The sequence below is a fragment of the Marmota flaviventris genome, chromosome 2, assembly GCF_047511675.1.
Source record: "Marmota flaviventris isolate mMarFla1 chromosome 2, mMarFla1.hap1, whole genome shotgun sequence".
Taxonomy (NCBI): Eukaryota; Metazoa; Chordata; class Mammalia; order Rodentia; family Sciuridae; genus Marmota; species Marmota flaviventris.
Genome location: NC_092499.1, coordinates 124,541,680 through 124,568,761, shown reverse-complemented (window position 1 = coordinate 124,568,761; position 27,082 = coordinate 124,541,680). Strand labels below are relative to the sequence as shown.

Below are 27,082 nucleotides of genomic sequence, written 5' to 3'. Positions count from 1 at the left end.
GAAAAGAATAAGGTCACTAGATATAAAATCAATATGTTAACATCACCATTTCTACATATCAACTACAACAGGATTTAAATTTTTTAAAAGATAACAATTACAACAGCAAACAAGAAAATACATCAAATAAATGATATGCAAATAAAATTATACTTTTGTATATATGATATCGTTCAAAATTTAAAGATTAAAAAGTTATAGAATACATCTAAAGATTATATTTAGAATACAACTACTTCTAGCAATTGCTTTCTAGCAATACTATAGATATTGAGATAGTATTTCAATATAGAGCCTTACATATACAAGAATTAAGTAATACACCTACACATAACTGTCTCAGACTTAATGACAGTATGACACAAAAAAGGCATCTTCACCTTTCCATCAGCTGTCACTGCAAAAAGTGTCTGTTCTCCTCCAATTAATTGTACAGGTCTGAGAGTGGCAAGAGCTTCACATGGAGTAGGTACTTTAACTTTTGCACCTTCAATGCCCCCAAGCTGCCCCCTATGATTATGTCCCCATCCATAAATAGTTCCACTGCCACCAGCAGAAAGAGTCCAGTCATCTGGCCGCCTGCAACAAACATTAAAAGAACATTTGAGCCGGATGCAGTGGTGCATGCCTGTAATCCCAGCAGCTCTGGAGGCTGAGGCAGGAGGATCACAAGTTCAAAGTCAGCCTCAGCAAAAGCAAGGCACTAAGCAACTCAGTGAGACCCTGTCTCTAAATAAAATATAAAATAGGGCTGTGGATATGGCTAAGTGGTTGAGTTACCCTGAGTTCAATCCCCAGTAACAAAAGAAAAAAAAATTTTTTTGACATAAGAAAGAATTGCACTTAAAACTCTTTCACTCATAACATTACTTGTTTTGGATATAATAACCTGTTCATCCACTGTACAAGTTGTTCATCTTGCTCTCTTTTAAAAATGTCGTGGCTCTCATGGAGTATGTCCATATTTTCACTATCTGCCATTAACTCACGAATTTTCTTAGCCACCTAGACAACATTATAATGAGAGTATGAATTAAACACTTATCCAAAGAATAAAAAAAATATTAAGAAGACAAGAGGAATTGCTTCCCAGAAATATGAGGAAATGCCAATGTTAACACTGTGATTTTCTACTTAATAAGTAAAATCAATATGATTACATCAAGTCTAAACTACTAAAGACCATCTAGGCAGTAACATTACATATTTAAGTTTACTAAAAATAACTTTTAACTAAAATTCACAGTTCATTTACTCATATTCACCTTTTCTTTATGGTATTTCTTGTCAAGAGAAATTTTTTTGTGTGTGTATTTTCACAGTACAGCTAAATTTTTTAAAAAAATGTTTTGCATTACAAAAGTGATTCCAAAATAATGTGCAATACCTCATCAAGAAATAAACGAGGCAATGGTGTTCTTTTGTCCAGGGCCACAGCAACACGGGAGGCCATACAGTACCTTCGGAACCAAGCCCATTTGTGTGTCTCAGCACAGCAAGGGAGAGTGTCTAGTTCCAGGTCACAAGCAAGAGCTACCAGGACCTAGAGCCAAAAATTAGACAAAAACAAAAAACAAAAGGATGCTTAAAAATATAGCTAGCATTCTAGTTTACTAACACAATGTACCCGTAAGAAGATTGTCACCAGCTACCTCTCAAGGTTTCTGAAGACTTTGGAGGAGCTCCTTATTACTTCAACAGTGATATAATTACTCCTAATGTTCTTGGAAAAGCACTTTATACACAGGGACCTCAGATCCAACAAATGCTTCAATATCCCTGATACATTAACAAGAGAACCCATGTATCTCAAAGCATGATATATTTAGACAACGGGTTAAGGTATAAAGGCTTAGAACACATAATTATTTCTTGAGTTTTTTTCATATTCAACTTCAGCCCTCAAAGAGGCCTGTAACACAGAGCACTGTACTCTACCATCACTGTAAAAATAAATTAACTATCACCTTAAAGAATGGGCTGTGAAGCAGCTGTTTTCCACCTCTCACAATAGGATCTTCATATTCAAACTGCCTTTGTAAAGCTTCTGGAAGGCCTTTCACCAAAGCAGCAAGAGCACTGCCTGTAAAACTCTTAAAAATAATAAAATGAGATTCTGTTGCAGGAATCTAAAACACAGGAGAGAGATCAGTTTGTTTTCTTCATGTCAAAGATTTCATTTATTGGTGCTATTCCCCCATTTAAAAAATGCTTATTTGGCCGGGTACAGTGGTGCACGCCTATAATCCCAGCAGCTGGGAGACTGAGGCGGGAGGATAATGAGTTCAAAGTCAGCTTCAGCAACTTAGCAAGGCCCTAAGCAACTCGGCGAGATACTATCTCGAAATAAAATATACAAAAAAGGATGGGGATGTGGCTCAGTGGTTTAGCACCCCTGGGTTCAACCCCTGGTACTTCAAAAAAAAAAGCTTTTGTGCACAAGGCCCTGAGCACCACACACACATACATACATATACATACACACACACACACACACACACAAACATAAATGCTGAAGTAAGAAAAGAAGCTAAAAAGCTAAAAGTATATGAGCACTACAATAAAAAAGGGGAATGTGAACATTCATCTCAAAATGTTTGGCCCCAATTTCAAAACAGCCACTCCTGGGAAACCATTCCTTTCTGGCATGGAGAATGTGCCTGTGCTCTTGCATGATTAGGATCAACAGGGAATCTCCCATACAGCACAGTAAAGAACAAGTGGCCAATCAGACTCACTTGTAAAGTCCAAACACAGTCCTGATATACACAGCTGCTAACACATTGATTTTTTTTTTACAAATCAAAGTCCAACAATATGAGGAAAAATCTGGATGTGGTGAAGGCCTCCTCATGCTCAGATGAAATTTCCCAACTCATTTCAACAATTTAAATGATTTAAGCAATATTTTATTCCCAAAGGATCACATGTCTAGATACTATATTATAAAGCTCCATACCAAAGCTCTGGTTTCCCCATCATTTTCTCCAAGTAGCCTGTTTATGTTAATCGACTGCCCAAATTCTGTTGTAAGCAGCTTCCTTAATCTTTGAAGGGCCCACATTCTGTGGCTGGCAGCTGAAATGAGTAGATAGGAAATATAAGGAACTTGACCATTTTCTTCCAAACAGTAAGACAGACATGACTATGAAGGCTCATTTACCTAAGGCACTCAACTGTGCACATGCTGCCAGTGAGGCTGCAAGGCGAGGAACAATGCTTCTGTTGGAGGCAAGATTAAGTCGGAAATCCAGGAGACAGGTCACCAAGTCCATGGATGGACAGGAGAGGACACAGCGATCAGAAAGAAGGTCCTTGGGGCCTGTGAAGGAGCACTGTAAATGACCCCATGTGTGATAAAGCAGGAGACACTGACAACTCTGACTAACGGAGTGGGGTATTCCACTTGGAACACAGCAATGAAAGATGTACCTGCAACACCATTGTCTAGGTCACATGAACTGTGCCCTTTACATGTTAATTGGAAATCAATAGCTTTAAGAAATGTAACCAGCAGCACTACTTTCCACATGGCGTAAAGATGGAGTGCTAGTACCATGACAGTGGAATAGCTAATATGGCTCTCTGTGGGCTGATCCTTGCCTCAGTGGGACTTTTGGCAGCACCTGCCCACAACACAGTGGGAAAAGGCAGACCCTAAATTACTAAATGAAAGATATATATTGTTCTACATTACCTGAATAACAGTCATAGCTGGTCACCAAATACTGACAGCCATAGCAGCTCCCTTACCTGCAGCTGGCATGATGGGATAGACTGTGAAGCGCCAGCCCCATCCATTCACAGACCCGTCACTGATAAACTTCCACTTCAGTTCATCCCCTGGTATGCGCAGCTCACTGGACCAGTCAGACCACTCTCGGCCTGGTGAAGAAAAGCACACCCTGGGATTAGGTTCACTCCATCATCCAATCAACACAAACTCCTTAGATAAAAAGAAAAATCATTCACATCAGGTCAGAAGACCAACAGGATCCTCCAAGCCATGCTTTTTCAAGTTTAAGTTCATAAACATCACTCTTGGCAAAGAGCTTTTAAATTCATCTGCCCTTCCACAGGATCTTATTCAGCCCCTGAACGAAGTACTGGAGAGACTCAGGACAGGCAGATACTATTCTGACAGAAGTTAGCAGCCAAAGGGAAAATGATCACACACATATGACTAGGATAGCATGTGAGAGGCCTGCAGGGCCAGCCAGCATGTGCCCAAGTCAGGACACAGGCACATTTCTGAGGAAGGTCAAATAGGATGGCAGGTAGCCAAACAACATGAGAAAGAAACTATCTTCCCACAAAAGGTCCATATGTACAGTTCAGGAAGGCCAAGAAAAGGTCAACCACAAGGAAGAAGCAGAGCAGTCTGGCCATAGCCAAGGGCCTAGGATGTTACCAATGAGAGCATGTGTGAGGGCATCTCAGAAAAGCCAGGGAGATCCAGGCACCTTTGTGCTGTAGGACCATATGGCAGCAGCAAGGAAATAGCCTGCCACACTATCTAACAACATTACCAAAAACTGTGCTGAAAGACATTCGTCAGAAAAACTCATGGTCATCATGACTATACACTTTATCCAACGCTTTTCACCAGAGATTTAAGTAACATTACATGAGTAAAGTTTTACTGGGACACAGCCCACCCACTCACCGAAATACAGTGTGCAAGTACATGACAGACCACAAAGCCTCAAATGCTTACCACTTGGTCTTTTACAGAGAAAATTTGCAACCTCTTATTCAAGATGAAGGATGAAGAGGTCTGAAAAGACAGACAGACACACACACACACACAGACACACACACACACACACACACACACACACCCCCCATACCGACAATTTAAAAATGAGGGATCAGTATCTCCCACTCAAGCGCATAGAGCACACCAGCAGAAAAGAGAAGGACAGCACATGATGCCATCTGTCTAACCCAGCACTCAGCACTCCATAAACTAAACCAGATTCCTTTAAAAGTTCTGTAGAATGGCAACCTATATTGACACAGGCCCAGCCCTGACACTCTCAGACAACTACAGCACCTTCTCCAACTGTCTGGATGAGGTTTGGGTGTGACCCAAAGAGGGCGAATTCTCATGCTGGTCACTCAGTAATCCTCTACCCATCAGTGGTGAGAAGCACATATCACATGGATAATTATCTTACTTAAAGTACTAAGAAGAAAAAAATAAAACCTACTATATTTCACAGCTAAACAATTCATTGTGCTTTCCTCAAAGCTCCCACCAAATGAAACAGCATTTTGACTTACAAAGGTTAATCGTTCCACTTACAGAGGCACAGTCTGCTTGCTCAATCAACCTTCCTTCCTCACCTGACCGCACGGAAACAATCCTGTTAACACCATCCATGACTGTGAGAGGGTCATGGCGCCTTTCTGTGGAGCACTGCCGGTCAAACTCCACCCTGAGTCCTTCTGCACCTGGAGGACAAGTGAATAGAAAACAGTGACCATTCCCAGGCAGCAAACAAAGTGACAGTGCACTGAGCAGAAAGAATGAAACTAAAGTATATTTAAGGGTTAATAAGGAACTGGTCTCTAAATCAAGGACTTGAACACACTCATGCCTGTGGACTAAAAGACACTTGTCCAATTTTTTTATGTGTCCTCATTTCAGGGCAAACTTTTACAATGCAACCCCAACAGCTAGAACAAGTTTTATAGCAAATTATGAAACATGGGGAGGGTTGCAACAGTCTGGATCTCAAATGTCCCATAAAAGCCCATGTTAAGGTTTGGTGTCCCCCAGGGTGGTGCTATCGGGAGGTGGTATAATCTTTGGGAGGGGAAGCCTTATGGGAAGTATTTAGATCACTGGGGGTGTGCCCCTAAAAGGAATTTGGGGACTCCTGCCTTCCCCTGTCTCTTTTTGCTTCCAGGTCATGAGGTTAAAAGTTAGGCTCCACCATGTGCATCTGCCAGAATATGCTGCTCTGCCACAGACCCAAAGCAAAGGACCAAGTAATCATGAACTATAACCTTCAAGACTGTGATCCAAAATAAATCTTTCTCTCTACAAATTGATTAATTCAGGTATTTTGTTTCAGGGATGAAAATCTCACTTTCATAAGTGGGTTTGGTGTCTGAAGAAGGAGATGTTTGTGAGACTCAGCCATTAACCTTTGGCTGTTCTGGATAGTATTAAAATTAAATTGAATTGTAAGACACCCCAGCAGGTGCCCACAGAGAAATAGACAATTGTTTGGTGTGAAAGCCTATGTATTTGGTGTTAAAAGGAATAAGAGTTTTCCTTTGGGCTGAAATATTCTTATGGACTAGCAGAGGACAGGTAAGTAAGGCCTGAAAAGGCCTGAGAGGAAACGAAGCAGACAGGAAAGAGTGACCTTGTGCAGGGCTTCCATCTCATTTTAGGTTATAAGGATGTACTGGTGGGCTTTACATAGAAGAACGATAAACTCTGATTGGTTTTAAAATAAAGTTGAATTGGGGGCACACAGGAGGTGGGGAGTAGAAGCAAGACCTCAATTGGTCCTTTTTTTAAACATGAAGAATAAGTTTAAAGTTAAAAAAAATGATTTGAATTTGAAAAAAAATTTCTGAATGCCACCTAATTCTAAATGCTGAAGAAAATAAATTAGACATAAAACAAGGAAGACAAAGGTATTAAAGCTAGCCAGGCATAGTAGCACATGCCTATAATTCCAACAACTTAGCAGGCAGGAGGATCCCATGTTCAAAGTCAGCCTTGGCAAGCTAGTATACCCTGTCTCAAATAAAAAATAAAAAGAGCTGGGGATGTAGCTCAGTGGCAAAGCACCCCAGGTTCAATCCCCAGTACCAAAAAAAAAAAAGCATTAAAGCCAAACCAATACAAAGTTATTGTTAGAAAAAAAAATAATAACAACCAGAGTAACATTCCTACAAACAACAAAAGCAGGCCAAAAAGGTGTGCAACACAAAATCCACCAAAACTGCCATCTATCATCTCAAAACAAGTGAAAAGCAAGTAGAAAAATGATACAAGATAGGAAAAGAACATCATAAATAAGAATCAAAAAAAAAAAAATTAAATGACAACTCAGAAGAATTACAACTCAAAATATTTTCCAATATATAGACTAAACTAAAAAGGGCCTAAGATCTTATAAGAATAATAGAAAATGCCTTGAGATAAAAGGAGGGAAAGAAGAAAAAATTTTAAAGAAAGAGGTGAAAAATATTTCAGAGAGGAAGCAACCAATCTGCAAGGCATTGAATACATGGATAACTGCTAAGTTTCCTGAAAAAGGAACTAAGCAAGGATACAAAACTCTATAAAATATACTCCTAGAAAATGAAACTGAAAAAGACGTGGAACTTCATAATAAAAGAACACACTCCTTACCTGAGAATATCACCTAGAATGATCTATGCAAAAATGTATTCTAATAAAATTACTGGGTGGAAAAATCACATGATCTTATAAGGTAAAATATTAATTATCCATATCATACTTTCACAGAGGAAGAATATATGATCCTAGGATTTAATATGCAGGAAAGCAACCTTTCAAGTAAGACAGGCACAAACTCTCATAGACAAGTCTGACCTTAGGAACTACAGGGAAATTTACTAGAGAGTTCAGACATTTCACAGTATCTGAAGAGACAGACAAAGGATGAGGAGAGAGCATTAAATAGAGTAAAACTAAGAATACCTGAAGAATATAAGAAAGAAAATATAGTAGGAGCTTTTATGCTCTGGTAGAATAATTATGTTCATAAATTTAGAAGAATGAAGACAGTATATGACAAAAAATTTAATGTTTTCAGTTAGAATACTGATGCTGGCAGTTCTGACTCAGAATTGTATTGAGTCAGTTAAGTAAGTCATGAGAGATGAAGCAAATGAAAGATTATTTATGAGGTAGGTATTCTATCATCCTATTTTGGAACCAGGATTACGTATGCAAAAAGAAAGAGAGAGAGACAGACAGACAGACACACACACACAAATGTGACAAAACAGATTAAGTAGCAGGCCTTGTCCTTTTGAACTAGAATTGAAAGTATCAGTGTGAACTCAAAAGAAAGTCGATTTGTCCACTTACCCAGGTATTCAACCTACCTCTGCCCACTGAAAAGGTCTAGAAATAATGATAACACAGTAGCAATGAGTCTCCCAGCACCAGGTAGTGATTTTTTTTATTTTTTGTAGTACTGAAGATTAAACTCAGGGGCACTCTATCATGGAGCTATGTCCCCAGCCAACCCACCCTGCCTTTTTCTTTCTTTCTTTCCTTCTTTCTTTCTTTTTTGAGACAGGGCCTTCCTAACTTTTTGAGAATGACCTCAACCTTGTAATCCTCTTGCCTTAGCCTCCCACATCACTGGGATTAAGGTGTGCACGCCATGCCTGGCCAGATAGTGATCTTGAAAACACCATCAGGTACTCCAGGTGGAATGCAGAACCTAGGAGACAAGCCTAGATCCCCTTGTCATACCAGACTGAACAGAAGCTAGCAAAAGTCCACCAGAATCATTTCAGAAGCGAAACTGAAAAGGTTTTCACTGTCTAAAGACAGGATATTTTGAGCTTCAATAAGAAAAATAATCACGTAATTATAATGGATTAAAATCACGTTTCAGTACATGGGATTGGAAAGGGAAGGAGAAAAGAAGAGTCACCTTGGAAGAGTGACAGGGAACTGGTCCATACTCCAGAAAACTGGTAAATAGAAGGAAAGAATCAAGCTTCTATTCTGCCTTTCTCATGCAGATAGTATCCCTGGGAAGTCAACTAAAGGATGAGGAGAAGCATCTCTTTATAAAGTATTGCAGCTAATAAATGAGAAAGAAATGATCCAATTAGAATAACATTGTTTGCAATGCCAATAGATCAGTTATTTCCCATGCTGAGCAACAGGTGCTGATGACATCACAAAGAGAGAGTGCACCTCAGGTGCTTTCTGTAGATGCGTCACAACCAGCAAAAGGCTCTTGCCAAAGGGCTGAACTAATAGGGCTTCTGGACCAGGGACCAAGTTGAAGAAAGGTAGGATGGCAGAACATGTTGAACTGCAGCAGGAGTGTGCCAGCACCAGATCCAGGTCAAGGGGAAGCCCAGTGGGTCAAAGGCCCAAGTGCCTCAACAGGTGAACTGTCAAAAAAGAAGACAAAGGAAAAAAAAGGGGGCGGGGGAAAAGGAAAGGAATAAAGATATACACTTGGGTGACAGAAACTGTCCAGAAGTGCAAGTATGATGGCTCAACATCAGAATGGCATCAATTCAGGAAAATACAGAAGTGTGCCCCAAGTTGGCACAGTTTACTCTATACCTATATCTTAATCACAAAGGTATCCCAACCATCATAAAGCTAAACATTTACTTTGCATGGCTTTCTACACCATGTTTTGCTTGACAAAAGGAGGTATTTTTGTGGGTTTGGTTTTTTTTGTTTGTTTGTTTAAAAGAGGAGGGGAGTACAAAGCAATTCTATTACTTCTTTCCTAAGAAACAGAGAAGGTTATTTCGACCTAAGTGACTGAAGAATGAAGGCATTCTAAAGGCAGTGAGCCCAGCAACCCTTCCCCCAGGACTGGCCCCAAATACCTGGTATCTTCACTGTGCCACTGGTGGAAGTGTCGTCAGTATAGGGATGGCTGCTTTCCACCACTACTGGCTGTGAAGAGAGCCGGCCACTCTGCGAGTCTGTGGCTACATCCTCCAATTCAGTGACACAGAGCTCCAACAACATATCTGCTACCTAGGAAGAGAGCAGGAAATGATGCGGCTGACTGGCGTTAGTCCTGGGTCAACTGGATGCTAACCCTGCTCATCTTGCTCTGAATAATTCCATAGAGACAGGATGGCAGAGGACTTGCAGTTTGAGAAATTAAATTCAAAGTTTGGTTTACTTATAAAATCAAGACAGCAAAAAACTTGCAAAGTGCTATTTGACTTTCAGAGACAATCTATACAAAAATAGCTGGAAGGCACCTCAAGTACAACACTCAGGATAAGGTGCACTTTATCACATGTCAACTGATAAAAACACCTGTGATGAAAGTATCAAGGGAAGGAAGAAAATGTTGATGAAAATGACCAATATCCTAGAAAGCACTGTAAGCCAAGGGGCGGGGCAGGAATCAAGAACAATTGAGCTACCTAGGTCTAGACATGGCAGAAAAAGTACCTCAAACAAGGAGGACTACAAGTATGAACAAGATTAAGGAATTTCTCTTGACCAAGGACAGTAAATGTTGAGCTCACCACCATGTTGTCTCTATAATTCATATTGTCTTTTATTTTTTAAATTTAGTGCCAATTCACATCATTTAAGTGGTTAATACCAGTGATTACGAACTCCTTGACTGTCATTTTTAAAAACAAATTAGAATGTGTTATGATAAGCAAAAGTTTCAACTCAAAAAATATAATTCTTCTTTATACACTGTCCATTTTGTACTTTTCAGGAATAGGATTATTCTTTTTTTCCTCATAATCAGAGAACAGCTAGGCTTACTAAACAGTTACATTAGTAACAAACTAATATTATTGTCATATAGGCATGCTATTTTAAATTCAAATGTCTTTTTTTTTTTTTTTTTTTTTTGAGTCCTACATATTAGGTCAGGGCATAACACAGAAGTAGCCATCTTGCCATTACAATGACAATTTGAAAATACATGTATTCTTATGAAATCTGAATGAGTTACTTGAACAGATGTTGGCATCAAATGTCTATGTATATACAAAATCCATGAGGGAACTGAATTTTAGAATCTTCCTCTGCAAAGCCCATCAGAAGCTACCAAAGAGAGGCCACTAAGTTTATCAGGAGGGGGTAACACACATGGTAGATACAGCTCTGGTGTCAGGGACCTCAGAGTTCCAATCTCATCTCTCCTAAAATACAGTTAGTATCCTCAAACCAGTAACAACCTCTTGGAGCCTCAGTTTTCTCATCTGTATATAAACATAACACCTACTCTCTGTACTGACAGAATGCACCAAAATCACACATGGTAGAGATCTGTATGGCAAACGCTGGGTATTATTTTAAACCAAAGTTCTCATGCACATTCTTTCCTCTCATAAAAGCAATAAACTTGTGGAGGGAAAAATCAAACTCTGTTTATGGCAATTTACCTTGATTTAATCTTTTAGAATTATGCCATGTAATCTGTCTTTAAAAACTAAGAAATAACAAGTACCTAAAATATCTACCACATCATCTACTCAACTGTTCTTAAGTACTTTATCATTTCGGTGGTAGTGAGATGGGGTCCAGAAAAAAAAACAGCAGAATTTTCCGCAACAGGAACACTGTACCAGGTCCCCTGGCAAGCCAGTTCTGAAAAGACCAAGCAAGGACGTTGACAAATGAGAGTCCTCAAGAGAGATCTAGGACTTCAGGACTCATCATCTTATTTCTAAATATGTGGGTATGATATTGACTTTAAATTCATCTAGACCAATTGAGTAGCCACAGGAGCCTATTCAAATTTAAAATTAAGCTTAAGTAAAATTAAAACTTTATTTCTTCAGGTATACTAGCCATATTGCAAGTGTTCAATTGCCACTTGTGTCTGGTGGCCACAATTCTGCATAGCTCAGATATAGAACATTTCCACAATGATAGAAAATACAGTCTTACTGGACCCAGTGTTACTGAATATGTAGAACTATCGTGATATTAGAACACAAAGAGTTAGTTCAAAGAAACAAAAATAGAAAAATAAAACCATCTGTAAATAGACCCAAACATATCCAGTAAATACTCTAAAAGAGTGTGATAAAAGTAGTTTTCAAATCACTGGGAAAAGGGTAGATTATTCCATAAATAATGTTTGGGCAACTAGTTTGCCATTTAGGAAAAAATAAAGCGGAATCATTACTTTATTCCTTACATCAAGATCAATCCCAGGTGGCTAAAAACTGTAAACATAATTAAAAAACCATAAAAATAATTAGAAGAAAATGTAACAGTTTCTTTAAGTTTTTTTTTTCCCAGCTTAACACAAAAAAATGGGGGTGAAGTGTGAAAAGCCTGGCAGATTTGACTCCTTAAAAATTAGAAAAAAAAAAGGAAAACTGCAAAAAATTATTTAAGGGACTTACTTAATAAATTCTACAAATCATTAAAAACAAGACACACAATCCATTTCTGAAACAGGTAAAAGATAGCACTGGGGAAATGATGGGATCTTGTAATTTAAAGAAGTACTTCTAAACTGACATCTACTAGGATGAATCTGGCACAAAAGCATGCATGAAAAACAGCTGTGTGTCCCCTGCAAAGGAGGCTGGCCTGAATGGAGAAGGGAGATGGAGCAGGCAGCCCCCAATATTCCCCATCACTCACCTGTGGGTAGGCAGTGCCCATGCCAGACAGCACGGCTGAAAGGACATCCCGGCCCCTGTCCCCTGCTCGGCTGCACACTGACAGCTTGAGCAGGTCCACCACCACACGGGTGTCATCTGCAATCAGAAGACTGGTGAACTCATCCAAGGACTGAGGCTCTGGGCCTGATGTTTTATTTTGGCTTTCAACATCCTAAATTAAATGACATCCAACAATTAAAATGAGAAATAATATTCAGTAGATTCACCTGTTTACCCATGAACTGAAAGGACATGTGACTACCAGTAAGGTAGAGGCATAAAAAACCAAATTAAGAAATGGCAGGTCCTTAATACATTCCATGTACTAGGTTTTCAAGACTAATTAACTGTTTTACAATATCACCAATACAATCTCTCAAAGTGAAATACCTTAAACTATAAAGAAACGGCAGCTTACTACTGTGTCATTGATAGACATTATAGGAGAAGACCAGGAATGAAGTTGCACCAATTGAAACCTATTCCTTACCCATCAGATATGCTTGGTGATCTTCTATCAACTAAATTTTACACTATAACTTTACATATCTTTGTCTTGAATCTCTCCATAATGCTTTCCAGACTCTTCTCCATGTAACACATTATCTATAATCTTCTGCTCCTTGGATTCTTTGGAAAAGATAATATGTAAAAGTCTTCTCTTTTTTACTATTTCTCTTTTACTTGCCTCTCCTACTACCAGCTTAAACACATTGCAGCTGTAATAATTCACATTTTCTCTTTTTTAGCAGAGTAAAGGAACACACTTGTTTGCTATGAGCTATTTCCCCAGCATCAGTGTCCTATCCCAAGTCCCCACCATGTGAGGCGCCTCACCCAGGTCAGCTGCCCCACCTGCCTTGTCCAGTGTACAAGAACCTCCTGGAGGTAAGTCTAGGGCTAGACTCATGGAAAGGGACAAGTCAAGTCATCAAAGCTGGGGCATCCACAGCTTCTGGCCCTGGAGTGGGAAACGCTATGACCCTGTGTAGAACAGAGGTAGGAACTAACCCTTCATGCTCCCCAGGTAGAGTCACGCTCACCTAGAAAGAAAGAGCCAGAGAAGTGCCTCTTCTCTCCTGCTTCCTGAACCTCAGGAAATATAGCACAATTCTTTTCAGAAACAGAAATGAGCCAGAGAAACACAGCTCTACACGAAGAACCCTAAGGGGAATGTGATGTGCTCTGGACACTATGGGCTGGGACAAGATTCTTCCTTTAGAGAGCAGACCTTTGCATGGAGATCCAGGAAGTAAGCAAGTGAAATTCATTAGAAATGATGAAATTCCAGAATATGACTCACTGAAGCACAGCAAAAGCATCCAGGGGAATATATTATATATAATATCTTCAGTCTTGAAATTGAAATGTACCCTTTTTCTCCTTGGGTGGGGATGTTTAAAAAAATAGAAAATATGCCTAGAGGAACTGATAAAAAGGCAAAGTACTAGCAGCATATCCTTAAACATGAATCACAGCCCAATACTAAAATGAAAATTACTTCACCATAATTTATGAGACACATCAAAATGAAAACAAAAGGAATTTAGAGGTATAACCTGGACAACACCTGTGTTTCATAAATAAATTTGCAGGGAAAAAAAGTATTATCCTTCTACCTAAAGCAAAAATTGTGCCTTATTTAAAATAATTTCTGTGTTAAACCCTCAATTCCAGGAGACTTTCAGAAATCAGAAGTTGATTCCAGAGATTATTACCACAGATGGTTCTGAATAATTTCCATAAAACTTATTTTCTGCCATAAAGGGTTCCAAATGTAATTGAAAATAATGCTTGTTTTTCTCCAAGGTTGGCAGGCAAGAGAGTGTGCAAGCATGGTAGGGCATCCTGGTGTGGGGCTGGGCAGGGTATCCACAGATATGGTACCTGGTGTGGCAGAGTCAAGTGAGGAAGGTACCATAGTTTAGACAAGCCAGCATGGAGGTAGGGTTAGGACCACAGGTCAAGTAGCATGAAGAGGTGGTCCCCAGGAAGGACAGACTGGTTTTGAGCACCAGAGGCTATTCAGAGAAAGAAAGGGGATGGGTGGCAGTCAAAATGGAAGACTGGTTATCTAAGGAGACCAAACCACAAGTAAATAGCTTGTAAATGACAAGAGCCTGGTTCCTTACTTTCAGAGATAAGAGTCATAAATACAAAAAAAGAGTGAAAAACTAAAATAAATCCTAGTTAGATGCAAATCAATTGTAGTGGTGTGAACCAGTATTACACACACACACACACACACACACACACACACACACACACATTTATTCCCTAGCTATCATCCCAATAGCAATGAGCTCATGAAGAGCCCAACTCTTGGCTTCTAAATAACATTCTCTAATTAGTAAAAAGCAAGGACTTCCTTGGAAGATAGGTGATTCCTAAACTAAAGAATAAAACATCTTATTAAACCTGGAAATTTCTGCTGTGTCAGGAACCAAGGAAATGCTTAAAGAAGGATGGGAACATATCAGCAAAAGATAAAAATTCCACCAAGAATTAACACCAATTCTTCACAAACTTTTTATCCAAACCAGAAACAGAAACCACAAGACAATTACCAATCAGTAGCCCTTATGAATATAGATGCAAAACTCCCCAATAATATGGTAGAACCAAATCCAGTAACATATAAAAGGATTAGACACCAGAGAATATAGAAAGGAGGGTAAGAAACTCTGGTGTTGGACTAGAACTCAAAGTATTGATTTGAATCAGCTTTTGTTACACAGGTAAGATGTAAAAGAAATAAATACTCACACACACATATATTTAACTGCTAAAAGGGCCAAAACAAAAACACCCAGTAACCAATCACCTCAATCTTGATTTCCAAATCTTGTGTTCCACTAAAAAGAACCAGGGCTCTTTAGAATAATGGCCAATTCCAGGGCAGGGGCAGAGTAGGTGCAAGATGAGTATAGAGCCAGGCGTGGTGGCACATGTCTATAATCCCAGCAGCTTGGGCAGCTGAGGTAGGAGGATCACGAATTCAAAACCAGCTGCAGCAACTTAGTAGGGCCCTAGGTAACTCAGTAAGACCCTGTCTCTAAATAAAAATATATTTTAAAAGGGCTGGGGATGTGGCTCAGTGGTTAAGCTCCCCTGGGTTCAATCCCTGTACCTACTCCATATATATATATATATATATATATATATATATATATAAAATGAACATGGAACACACTATTGCCAGAAAGTAAGGAAAAGGTCAAAGTATTATAGGGACACTTCAGAATGTCAAAGAAACCAGCCCAAAAGGTATGACAAATGATGATAGCAACAAATGTCAATATTTGAATAAAATAGGAATCCATGAGTCTATACCAATATAACAGGTAGGTAAAGTGGGTAAGTAGGTAGGTTGGTAGGTAGATGACAGAAGTTAAACAGACAATGAGAAGGGAAAGCTCTCCCTTACAGAAGAAGAGTAACAATTATATCCTGTAAGAAATGAGAAATTTGAAAAATGATCACAAGACAACCACCATAGTCATTAATAATAAGTTCAGCTAGAATCATTAATGCATTCCAAATTACTAGTGAATAAAATATGAGGAGGAACGATATCTACAGAGTCTCAAAGTATATCCTCAGAAGTACTTAATAACAAACTAACTTCCACTGGAGAAACGCTTAGCCAAGGGATAATAGTTACATCATCAGAGAAGCAGCAAATCTACGATGCAACTCCGATCATTCCTGTGGTGGTTCTGTCAAAATGAAGTATTTTAGAATTGTCCTGTATTAAAGATTAACAAGATAGTACAAAATTGTAGGCTGGATGCTAGACCTAGGAAGACACTATCAGGACAATGAACACCAGCTGAATAGGTCTGTGAATTAGAAGAGAACCTGGGTCACTTTTGATGTCCCGATACTCAAGAAATACACTAGGAAATGATAGCACTTCCATAAATGATTCAAAATATAGCCAGCAACTTTGCTGCAGTCTGGCTGGGCACCAATAACCAAGACGCCACAAAGCCTTGTAAGTTCAAACAGCAACTACTTTATTTCAACTCTCACCGGCACTGCACATGCGCTTTTCCGCCAACGCTACCTACAAGCGGCCCTCTCCCAGGACCACCACACACCAACCGGAAATCCCTCCTCCGGAAATCCCTCCTCCGGTACTTCCCCAACCAATGGGAACTCTCCGGAAATCCCCAAGAGAACTCCAAAGTAGCGGGCGCCCTAGGCAGCAAGAGCCGACCCATTGCCCAACAGTAAAGGTCAAACATACAATACAATCAATCCAGCATCACAGCAATTATATATAGCTTAACTCAAATCATCACCTCAATGGTTCGCTGGCGTCACCTTTCAAACATTCCCCCTGGCAAATACCAGGCGTCATTCTGACCTGCCATAGCTCTCAACACAACTTGAGAACCTAGGTGGGTGCCCCATGTTTTATCTCTAAATATTATTTCTGTTACTGTTTTATACATTTAAGATTATTTCAAATTAAGAAGTTAAAGATGACTTCCTGACCTCTTTGGTTTTAGTCATGGTTTCTGCAATGATGCTGGCAGCTCCTGGGTCATCTGTCACTGGGATAAATGGCCTAGAGGAGGCTGAGGGAGCAGATGGGGTCACTGCAGAGGGAGTCACAGCATCCTCAGAGCAGACAATCTAAATGGAGAATACACCAGAGAGAAAGTTTAAGTAGAAAAGCTCAGCAACAGCAGTCTTTTACACAAGCCCAAAGATGTCTTCTCAAAAAGCTCCTGGTGGGGGTAGGGGGCTGGGGTTGTGGCTTAATGGTACAGCGCTTGCCTAGCATGTGTGAGGCACTGGGTTCAATTCTCAGCACCACATAAAATAAATAAAATAAAGATATTGTGTCCAACTAAAACAAGAACAACAAAAAGCTACCGGGGGCCAGGCTGAGACAGGAGGATCACGAGTTCAAAGCCAGCGTCAGCAAAAGCAAGGTGCTGAGCAACTCAATGAGACCCTGTCTCTAAGTAAAATACAAAATAGGGCTGGGAATGAGGCTCAGTGGTCAAGTGCCCCTGAGTTCAATCCCCAGTTCCCACCCTGCGCACCCGCCTCCAAAAAAGCTACTGGGGGCCAGGCGTGATGGCACAAGCCTATATCCTATCAGCTCTGAAAACTGCAGCAAAGGAATCACAATTTCTAAGCCAGCCTCAGCAACAGCGAGGCACTGAGCAACTCAGTGAGACCCTATCTCTAAATAAAATACAGAATAGAGCTGGGGATGTGTCTCAATGGTTGAGTGCCCCTGAGTTCAATCCCCAATACTGCCCCCCCAGGGGGGAAAAAAAAAAACTATTGGGGGCCATTTGGAATGTTCCAGATTTTACAAAGGCCACACAGTGCTTACACCACACATCGGCTACCACCCACCAGTGGGCCTGAAGCAGACCTGCAAAGTCAACCACATTCTTATTTCCAGGAAAACCTATTAATATTCAATAGCAGGTCATATGACTCAGACTAAAATGAACTCACCTCTCTTCATGAGGTATACTTTCTCCAAATAAGTTACAAGACCTTTAAGGTTTCAAAGCTGTATTTAATGATTTTTTAAAAAAGAATAAACTATTTGCATTTCAACACTAGGAAAGCTCATTCATAAGCATATATTTTTTCTAATTCAAGATCAAAATCAAAAACAGCAAAAATTAAGTGAAAAAAATGACACATTTTACTAGACACAAAGAAGTTAACTTTTTCTTTCTGATCTAATATGGTGTTCAGATTTACTTTTACCTCTCTCTTTTCTTGCCATGGATTTGGACTCAATCTGTCTTCAATGTCAATAGCCAGCATGCATTCCTCTCCATTTATGGGACTGGCCATGGCAGAGGCATCGGAAGTGGGTGCTGAGGAGGAGAATGAGGGACACTCCACCGGGGCAATCATGCCAGCTGGCATTAGGGCCCCAACCACTGCATCCCTGTCAGAACAGAAAGCCAGGCCTGCAATGAGGTGCCTGCCACATATGACAGGATGAACAAAGTGGAATGATCACTCCCTGAAACACATCCTTGTTTTTATAGGACATATATAAAGAATTTCACAAAAATATCATTACAGGTACCCATTCTCTATAAGCTAAAATCTTATTATGGCCAGATCTTATTTATAGCCACATACCACAAAACAACCTTTCAGTCAACGATGAACTGCATATATCTCATAGGACTGTATTGCATGGTAATGTCCTAGCCAGCTTAATGTGCATAACTATACTTCTTATGATATTACCTCAGAATGTATACTTACTGTTAAGTAGCATTTACTTGAATAACCATGGTAAGGACAAGTGAAAGACTTCCAAATGTAAAAACCAGACCAGAATAAGCCTCTGATTCACCCTGGGAAACCCTTTTGGGTTGCTGTTAGAGACTACAGACTGGATAATTGAATATCAAGAATGTTTGTGTTTGGGCTGGGGATGTGGCTCAAGCAGTAGCGCGCTCGCCTGGCATGCATGCGGCCCGGGTTCGATCCTCAGCACCACATACAAACAAAGATGTTGTGTCCGCCGAAAAACTAAAAAATAAATATTAAAAATTCTCTCTCTCTCTCTCTCTCTCTAAAATATATATAAAAGAATGTTTGTGTTTACTGAAAGCCTGCCACATACCAGGTAGCAAGGACTAAATGTCCTCTCAATGACTGGCTTTGTTCTAAAGCTCATGATCCTACGTAAGTACATCTTGTGAGTTCCACTCCCAATAATACATTTAGAGATAGGCAATTCACTCAGGCTATTCTATGGATTGCATCTTGAATGTCTACCAAAGGCCCATGTGTTAAAGGCTTGGTCCCCAGGGTGGTACTATTGGGAGATGAAGGATTCTTGAAGAGGTAAAGCCTAGTGGGAGGCGTTTAGGCCACTGGGGGTATGCCCCTGAGTGAGATAGGAGACCCTGGTCCCTTTCTCCTTTTCTTTTCAACTCCTGGTCAAGAGGTGAGTGGCTTTTCTTCTGCTGCTTGTGCCCACCATGATGTGCTACCTTGCCACAGACCCAAAGTAATGGGGATAACTAATCATGGGCTGGAAACTTCAAAACTGTGAGCCAAAATAAACCTTTTCTCTTATGATCTTGGGTATTCTGTTATAATGATGCAAAGCTGACTAATGTATGCTATAAGAAAACAATAGAAAAATTCTGTAAAAGTAGTATCAAAACTCTGCCTTACTAAGTGAGTGACACTGTCTTAAACATCACTGTAAATTATAGTTAATTTTTTCTCTCCCACAAATATTAATGCTAAGAGTTTACTGACCAAAATAAAATACAAAAATGAAAATGTTCTTTAACTTGGTTTTCTGATTCCTATTTCAATACCCATTAAAATAAGCATAAAGATGCCATCAAAGGATATGTGCCTTCAACTCACAGCACTTAAAAATAATAACACAATATTCTTGGAGACATTCAGTCAATCAAAATATGACAAAAACACAACGCCTACACAGTTATAGAATTTCAAAATTTAGCATACAAGCCTACCTGGCATACATGATTTGCAGTGCTGTAAGGATATGTGATAAGGCCTGCTGTTTGGCCAGGTTTCCATCCAATGAGAGGAGAATCTTGGCAAGAGAAGGGCGATTTGGCTTAGAATTATTTGCACCACTTATTTTATTACTGGTAGCAGAAGAATCAGCATCTGAAGGCACGCCTGAAAAATAAAAATAAAAATATGTATTCTATTTTAAGGTTATTATTTGCTCTGTTTCTATAGTTTGGCCTTTTAGACTAGTTCCAAAACATAACAATCTATATTTTTGCTATTTCATAGAGTATGTATTAGGCTCACAGTCTTTTCAGATAAAATAATGATTATCAGTACTTCTATAAAGAAACCATTTTCAGGGGGCTGGGGTTGTGGCTAAGTGATACAGTGTGAGGCACTGGGTTTGATCCTTAGCACAACATTAAAAAAAAATGAAATAAAATAAAGAAACTATTTTAGTAAATGTTCACTAGAAATACAAAAAAGCTATAAAAAACTTTTAAAACATGCATTATATACACATAAGCTGTGAAAATGCTATCTTAACTACCTATATGTACTTCCTTCTACAAAGCAAGACCCCCCTCCCAGAAAAAAAAGACAAAAAATAATCCAAAATGACAAAGAGAGATGCTGTGTACTGTACCACTACACTGTCTTATGAGACATACATCCCAACTCACTACCCTGAGCAGAGTCAGGCAAGGAAGGCCTGGTGGGTTTCCCTGAATGAAGAATGGGGAGTCAGAAACCAGGCAGGACAACATGGCCAGAGGCTAGAGGTCAGGACCAGAGAAAGTGAGTGTTCCAAAGAGCCCAGGGAATGTGCAGGTACCTTCCCCCACCCGAGTCAAGGATTCAACAGAAGCTGATGGAAACATGTAAAAAACTACACAAGTCAAATTTTAAAAACACCTGAAAGGAGTAGAGGCACAGTACCCATCAAACATGCAAGGCCCAGAGTAGCCGTTATTCCCATCAGCCAGACTGGAAGACCTCACAGTCCACAAGGCATGGGAAGAGTACTCAGAAAACTCTTTGTCCCCATGGTAGGGAATAATTAGCTCCATCTTAAACTACCAAATCTAAACCCAGGTCAAAACAGAGTCAAATGGCTTCAGAGTAACTTAACCATATTAAAGCTCAAGATTTACAGATACAGGGCTGGGGTTGTGACTCAGTGGTAGAGCAATTGCCTGGCATATGTGAGGCACTGGGTTTGATCCTCAGCACCACATAAAAATAACAAATAAAAATAATATTGTGTTTATTTACAACTAAAAAAATTTTTTAAACTTAAAAATCTCCGAAAATATCAAAGACACAATTCATGATATATGGCATTTAATCAAACATTATCATGTAGGTGGAATGGCAAGAAAATACAAAAAAAAAAAAAGAAAAATCAGTAAAGCACAGACTTGTTCTTTGAGAACAATATAAGAAACAAGAAATTGTATCACTATAGATTCCATTAACTTTAAAAAGGAAATAAGCACATACTGAGATCAACTTTATGCCAGTAAATTCAACAAGTAAGATAAAATGGACAATTTATGTCAAAGACACAAATCCTACTAGAAAATAAGTATTTATTAAAGCAATAAAATTTATAGTTAAAAAATTACACAAACATATACATACATACACACACACACACACAGAGAGAAAACTCTAGGCCTGGCTGTCTTTACTGATGAATTCTCCTGAAATAATAATTCTACACAAATTTAAAAGATAACTGAAAAGAAGGGAATACCAGACATCCCAATCTATGAGGCCAGCATTATCCTGATATCAAAGCTAGACAGACATTACAATAAACAGTACAGACCAACATTACTTATCAACAGGAATGTAAAAGTTCTTAACTTCTTTATATTAATGTTAACATAATTCATAATTTATATTATACTGCATTATATACATTATAACATTTTATTAATATATACAATATTGACATACTATACAAACCTGAATGAAAAAGAAAATGAAACCTAACAAAATTTGCAAGATGTGCTAAAGCAGTGTTGAGAGGAAAATTTATAACACTAAAAGTTTACATTAAAAGAAGGAAAGGTCTCAAATCATCCAGGCACAGTAGCTCACACCCATAATCCCAGCTATTCAGGAGGTTGAGGCAGAATAATTATTAGGTTCTATGCCAGTGTGGGCAACTTAGCAAGACCCTATCTCAAAATAAAAAGGGCTGGGGGTATAGCCTAGAGTTGGGCTATACTTGGCCCTGGGTTCAATCCCTAGTACCAAAAGATTTTTTTTTTTTTAAAAAAGGTCTCATACAGTTATCTATAGGCCCTACCTAAAACAACAACAAAATAAACCTAAAGCAAACAGAAATTAGAAACTAATGGAGACCAGAAACCAATAAAAAAGATAAGAGAAAAACAGGGAAAATTAAACAAAAAGTAAAAATCAAGTAGTGTTTATTCCAGGTGTGCAACACTGGCTCAATATTCAAAAATCAATGCAATCTACCTATCAATGCATTAAAGAAGAAAGTCCATGATTATATCAATAGAGAAAAGCCATGATGGAACTCAACATTCAATAGTGAAAAAAAAACTCTCAGCTGTCTAGGAAGACAGGAGACCTTTCTTAACTTGATAAAAAGCGTTTACAAGAAATCTTGGAGCTAACATCATCCTTTGTGGTGGGAGACTAAATGCTTTTCCTCTAAGATTATGAATACATCAAGCATACCAGCTCTTGCCACTCTTCTTTAACAGTCCTAAGTATTCTAGCTAATGTAAAAGGCAAGAAAAAGAAAATTATATGAATAACTGCCTCTACTTAAAAATGACACCAATGTCTATACAGAAAAGTCCAAGGTCTTGCTGGGCGTGGTGGCACAAGCCTATAATCCCAGCAGCTCAAGAGGCTGAGGCAGGAGGATTGTGAGTTCAAAGCCAGCCTCAGCAAAAGCAAGGCACTAAGCAACTCAGTATTTAATATTCAATATTCAAAGACCCTGTCTCTAAATAAAATACAAAAATGGGCTGCGGATAAGGCTCAGTGATCAAGTGCCCCTGAGTTCAATCCTCGAAAATCACAGGGTAATATTAAAATTGTACAAAAATTGCACTTCTCTGTATTAATAGAAAACAAGATTACAAACACAGGGCTGGGGATGTAACTCAGTGGCAGTATGTTTGCACTGCATGTGTGAGGCCCTGGTTTCCATCCCTACCACAAAAATTAATCAAATTTAATAAAAATTCCATAACAAACATTTGGGGAGGGGGTTGTACTGGGGATTGAACACAGGGGTGCTTTACCACTGAGCCATATCTTCAGCCCATTTTATTTTGAAACAGGGTCTTGCTAAGTTGCTTAGGGCCTCACCAAGTGGCTGGCCTTGAACTTATGATCTTCCTGCCTAGGCCTCCTGAGTAACTGGAATTACAGGTATGTGCCACCAGACCAGGCATAATCTTGAGAGAGAGAGAAAGAAAGAAAGAGAGAGAAAGAGGTGATAAACATAACAAAACACATACAGAACTTGCATACTATGCTACTGTACTTAGAAGGGCACAGCAAAAATTGCTGCCTAGGGGGCTGGGATTGTGGCTCAGTGGTAGAGCACTTGCCTAGCATGTGTGAGGCACTGGGTTCGATTCTCAGCACCACATATAAATAAATGAATAAAATAAAGGTCCATCAATGTCTAAAAGAATTATTTTTTAAAATGCTGCCTAGGCATTATAAGTAGAACATTATACCCAAGTTACTTAAGCCTGTGACCAAAAATAAGAACTGAGAGGCATCTCTCCCAGAGGCATAGGAGTCTGGGCTCCACTTTTCCTGCCTGCACTTCCTTTAAACCAACCATTCAGGTACGTGCCCACAAACTTAAAGTGACCCACACTCTATTCCCTTATTTGCACTACTAGTTGTTCTGTGTATTCTCTTTCTCTCTCCTTCTTTCTCACTCTTTATTTCTGCCTCCTGTGACCCAGAGACTAGAAGACTGACCTCCCAACTCATCATGCCCTCCTTGCCCAGGATCTGAAAGTAAAAATCTTTGAACTTGTTTTCTATTATGGTGGTGTATTAAATTGCTCCCTCCATTCAAATAACCAGGGGCTGTTTCAGTTCTCCCCGCATGAGTGATGGTAGGTCAGGCATAAACCAGACACAGACACAAGAGTCACAGGGATGTCTGCCAGCACAAATTTCCACGTGAGAAATCTTCTGGTTGCAAGCTGGACAACCAGACATTAGTCCATCTGCCAGCTAAAAAAAGCATCCTGTGAAAGGTACACACTGTTCACATCTATACACATCTGTACCAGCTCCCTTTATCTCCCATTATAGCAAGATTAATAGCTATTCTAGTATTAGAATCCCAATTTAGCGAGGAGCTCTGAGAACAGATACAAACTACAAAACAAATATGAAAGAAATCAAAAGAGAACTAAATAAATCAAACTCATACCATGTTTGAGGATTGGAAAACTTTGCAAAGAACAGATGCCCATCCTACCCAAGCTGATATGCAGATGTAATGCAATTTCTATCAAAATTCCAGCAAGAGTTTTTAGATATATAGGCAAGATTACTCTAAAATTTATATGGAAAGGCAAAGGAATTAGAATAGCTAAAACAATTTTGAAAGAGTTCAGAATAAGGGGAACAGTCTATTCAATTTTAAAAATTAGTATAAAGTTAATAAAATCATGACTGTGTGGTACTTACATAACAATCAGTAGAATAAAATAGAGATCCCAAAAATACATCCACACAAATATGTGCAACTGATATTTTTTTAGTTATAGTTGGACATAATACCTTTATTTATTTATTTTTATTTGGTGCTGAGGATCAAACCCAGGGCCTCGCATGTGCTAGGCAAGCATTCTATCACTGAGCCACAACCCCAGCCCACCCAAATGATTTTTAACAAATATGTCAAAGCAATTCTGTGGAGGAAAACCAGCTTTTCAACAAATGGACTCAAGTAAGTTAAAAAAAAAAAAAAACTCAATCTAAATTTCATACTTTATAGAAAGCCCATTACTTACGTATAAAACATAAAACTATAAATCTAAAAAAGAACACAGGAGAAAACCCTTTTTAAAGTATACTTAGGAGCTGGATGTGATGATGCACACCTGTAATCTCAGCCACTCAGCTGAGGCAGCAGGATCACAAGTTAAAGGCCATTCTCTGCAACTAAATGAGACCAGTCTCAAAATTTCAAAAATAAAATTAAAAGGGCTGGGGATGTAGCTCAGTGGTAGAAAAAATTCCTGTGTTCAATCCCTAGTACCAAAAAAAAAGAAAAAAGAAAAAGAAATTATGCTTATGACTTAATACCAAAAATATGATCCATAAGAGAAAAATTTAATAAATAGACTATATCAAAATTAGAAACTTTCATACTATGAAGATGCAAAGATAAGCTATAGACCTGGAGAAAGCATCTGCATACCACAGAGCTGCTAAAGGACTAAAATCACCTAGAATATAAAGAACTCTCTAAACCAAATAACTAAAAACATATTCCAGAGACAGAAAAAAATCCAATTAGAAATGCCACATCTACATGTCACCAGAGATATAAATAGTAAATAAGCGCATGAAAAGATGTTTAACATTAGTCATTATGAGAACACAAATTAAAACCACAATGAAATTAATACAGACATCAGAAAGGCTAAAAGTAAAAAATAGTGGTAAAAATATGGAAGAAATTGGGTCATTCATCCACTGATAGTGAGAATGTAAACAGCATACTCTAAACAAGTTTTGCACCAAACAAAACATGAATTCTGCATATGATCCAGCAATTGCACTCTTGGGCAATTAAGCCAAACTTATTTTTACACAAATACCTAGATATGGATGACATAAACAGGTTTATTTGTAATAGCCAAAAATAGAAATCATCAAAAAAAAAAGTCCTTCAATGAGTGAATAAACCAGGAAATACTACTCAGTAATACTAAGGAACAAACTGGATACATACAACAACCTGGATGAATCTCCAGAGGATTGTGCTGAGTGAAAAAAAGTATATTTCAAAAGGTTATACACACAAGGTGATGTGAAAAGACCACCAATATGCAATTATAAATTGAAAGAAGACTAAGTAGAGCCTCATCTTCATCTACACCAGAAAAGGAAGGCACAGGAAAGCTAAGAAAGCTAAGTAACTTGCTCAGTCTTTATAGCTAGTAACTGGTGAACCCGGATGACACTTAGATATATAAAAAAAGCAAATGGGAGCATGGGAGGGATAGACGAACTCTAGATAGGGCAAAAGGGTTGGAGGGGAAAGGAGGGGACATGGGGTAATTAATGGTGGTGGAATGTGATGATCATTATTATACAAAGTACAGGTATGAAGACACGAATTGGTGTGAATATACTATGTATACAACCAGAGATATGAAAAATTGTGCTCTATATGTGTAGTAAGAATTGTAATGCATTCCATTGTCATATATAAATTTTTTTTAAAAAAGCAAATGGTAGTGGACACTATATAACCCCCACTGAGAGAAAGAAGATGAAAACAAAATAATCATATGAGAATTTCATAGAAAGATGAAGTTCCCTGAAGAAAATTAATTATATTCCTATATGCTAGCAAGGAGCAACTTGAATGTTTCTATACAGTATCAAGGAATAAGCAATCTTTTTAAAAAGTTATAATGGTACTCATAATCTGAAACACTTGAGATAAATTTGAAAGAGATATGCAAGACCTGCACACTCAAACTATAAAATATTGCTAAGAGAAATTAAAGGCCCAAAGAGACACACAGTATTTGTTGGCTGGATTATTCAACACTGTAAAGATACCTACCCTCCCCATGCATACACAAGATTTTGTGCCTTCAGGTTCATAATACAGTTAACAACCTCCAATGTGTCAGAACTATTACAGAAATCTATAATATTGCTACAGCCTACAGAAGAAGCACAGAGAAGATACAAAAAATGCGTTACCTAAATAGGAAGCACCTAAAGGGTCTCTTGCAGTCTGGAAGAGGACCGGCTCATGGACAGAGGGTGTGGCTACATCCACAGTTGTCCATGCCACACTGTGCGATGACCCACAAGCTACTCGGGTGATCTTTTGACCTTCTAAGCCTTGCACCAATGTGGGCTTTCTATTAACTGTGGTTGTGCCATTGCCCTGTTGGCCATGATCATTGTCACCCCAAGCATATACCTGTTAGAT

General features: G+C 38.8%; 1 protein-coding gene across 5 annotated transcripts in view; it reads right to left on the bottom strand.

Moving 5' to 3' along the window:
* The window catches only part of Herc2 (HECT and RLD domain containing E3 ubiquitin protein ligase 2), a 184,226-nt gene that overhangs the window by 30,374 nt on the left and 126,770 nt on the right, over window positions 1-27,082 (bottom strand). For all 5 annotated transcript variants that reach the window (XM_071608567.1, XM_071608568.1, XM_071608569.1 and 2 more), the window contains 14 exons: window positions 26,848-27,073; window positions 19,866-20,037; window positions 18,112-18,298; window positions 16,867-17,007; window positions 12,344-12,535; window positions 9,589-9,742; window positions 5,350-5,457; window positions 3,754-3,885; window positions 3,164-3,322; window positions 2,960-3,078; window positions 1,968-2,093; window positions 1,388-1,543; window positions 890-1,005; window positions 381-579 (listed from right to left, as the gene is read on the bottom strand). In XM_071608567.1, coding sequence (XP_071464668.1) covers window positions 381-579; window positions 890-1,005; window positions 1,388-1,543; window positions 1,968-2,093; window positions 2,960-3,078; window positions 3,164-3,322; window positions 3,754-3,885; window positions 5,350-5,457; window positions 9,589-9,742; window positions 12,344-12,535; window positions 16,867-17,007; window positions 18,112-18,298; window positions 19,866-20,037; window positions 26,848-27,073 — 2,187 coding nt within the window. The remainder of the gene's footprint in view (window positions 1-380; window positions 580-889; window positions 1,006-1,387; window positions 1,544-1,967; window positions 2,094-2,959; window positions 3,079-3,163; window positions 3,323-3,753; window positions 3,886-5,349; window positions 5,458-9,588; window positions 9,743-12,343; window positions 12,536-16,866; window positions 17,008-18,111; window positions 18,299-19,865; window positions 20,038-26,847; window positions 27,074-27,082) is intronic.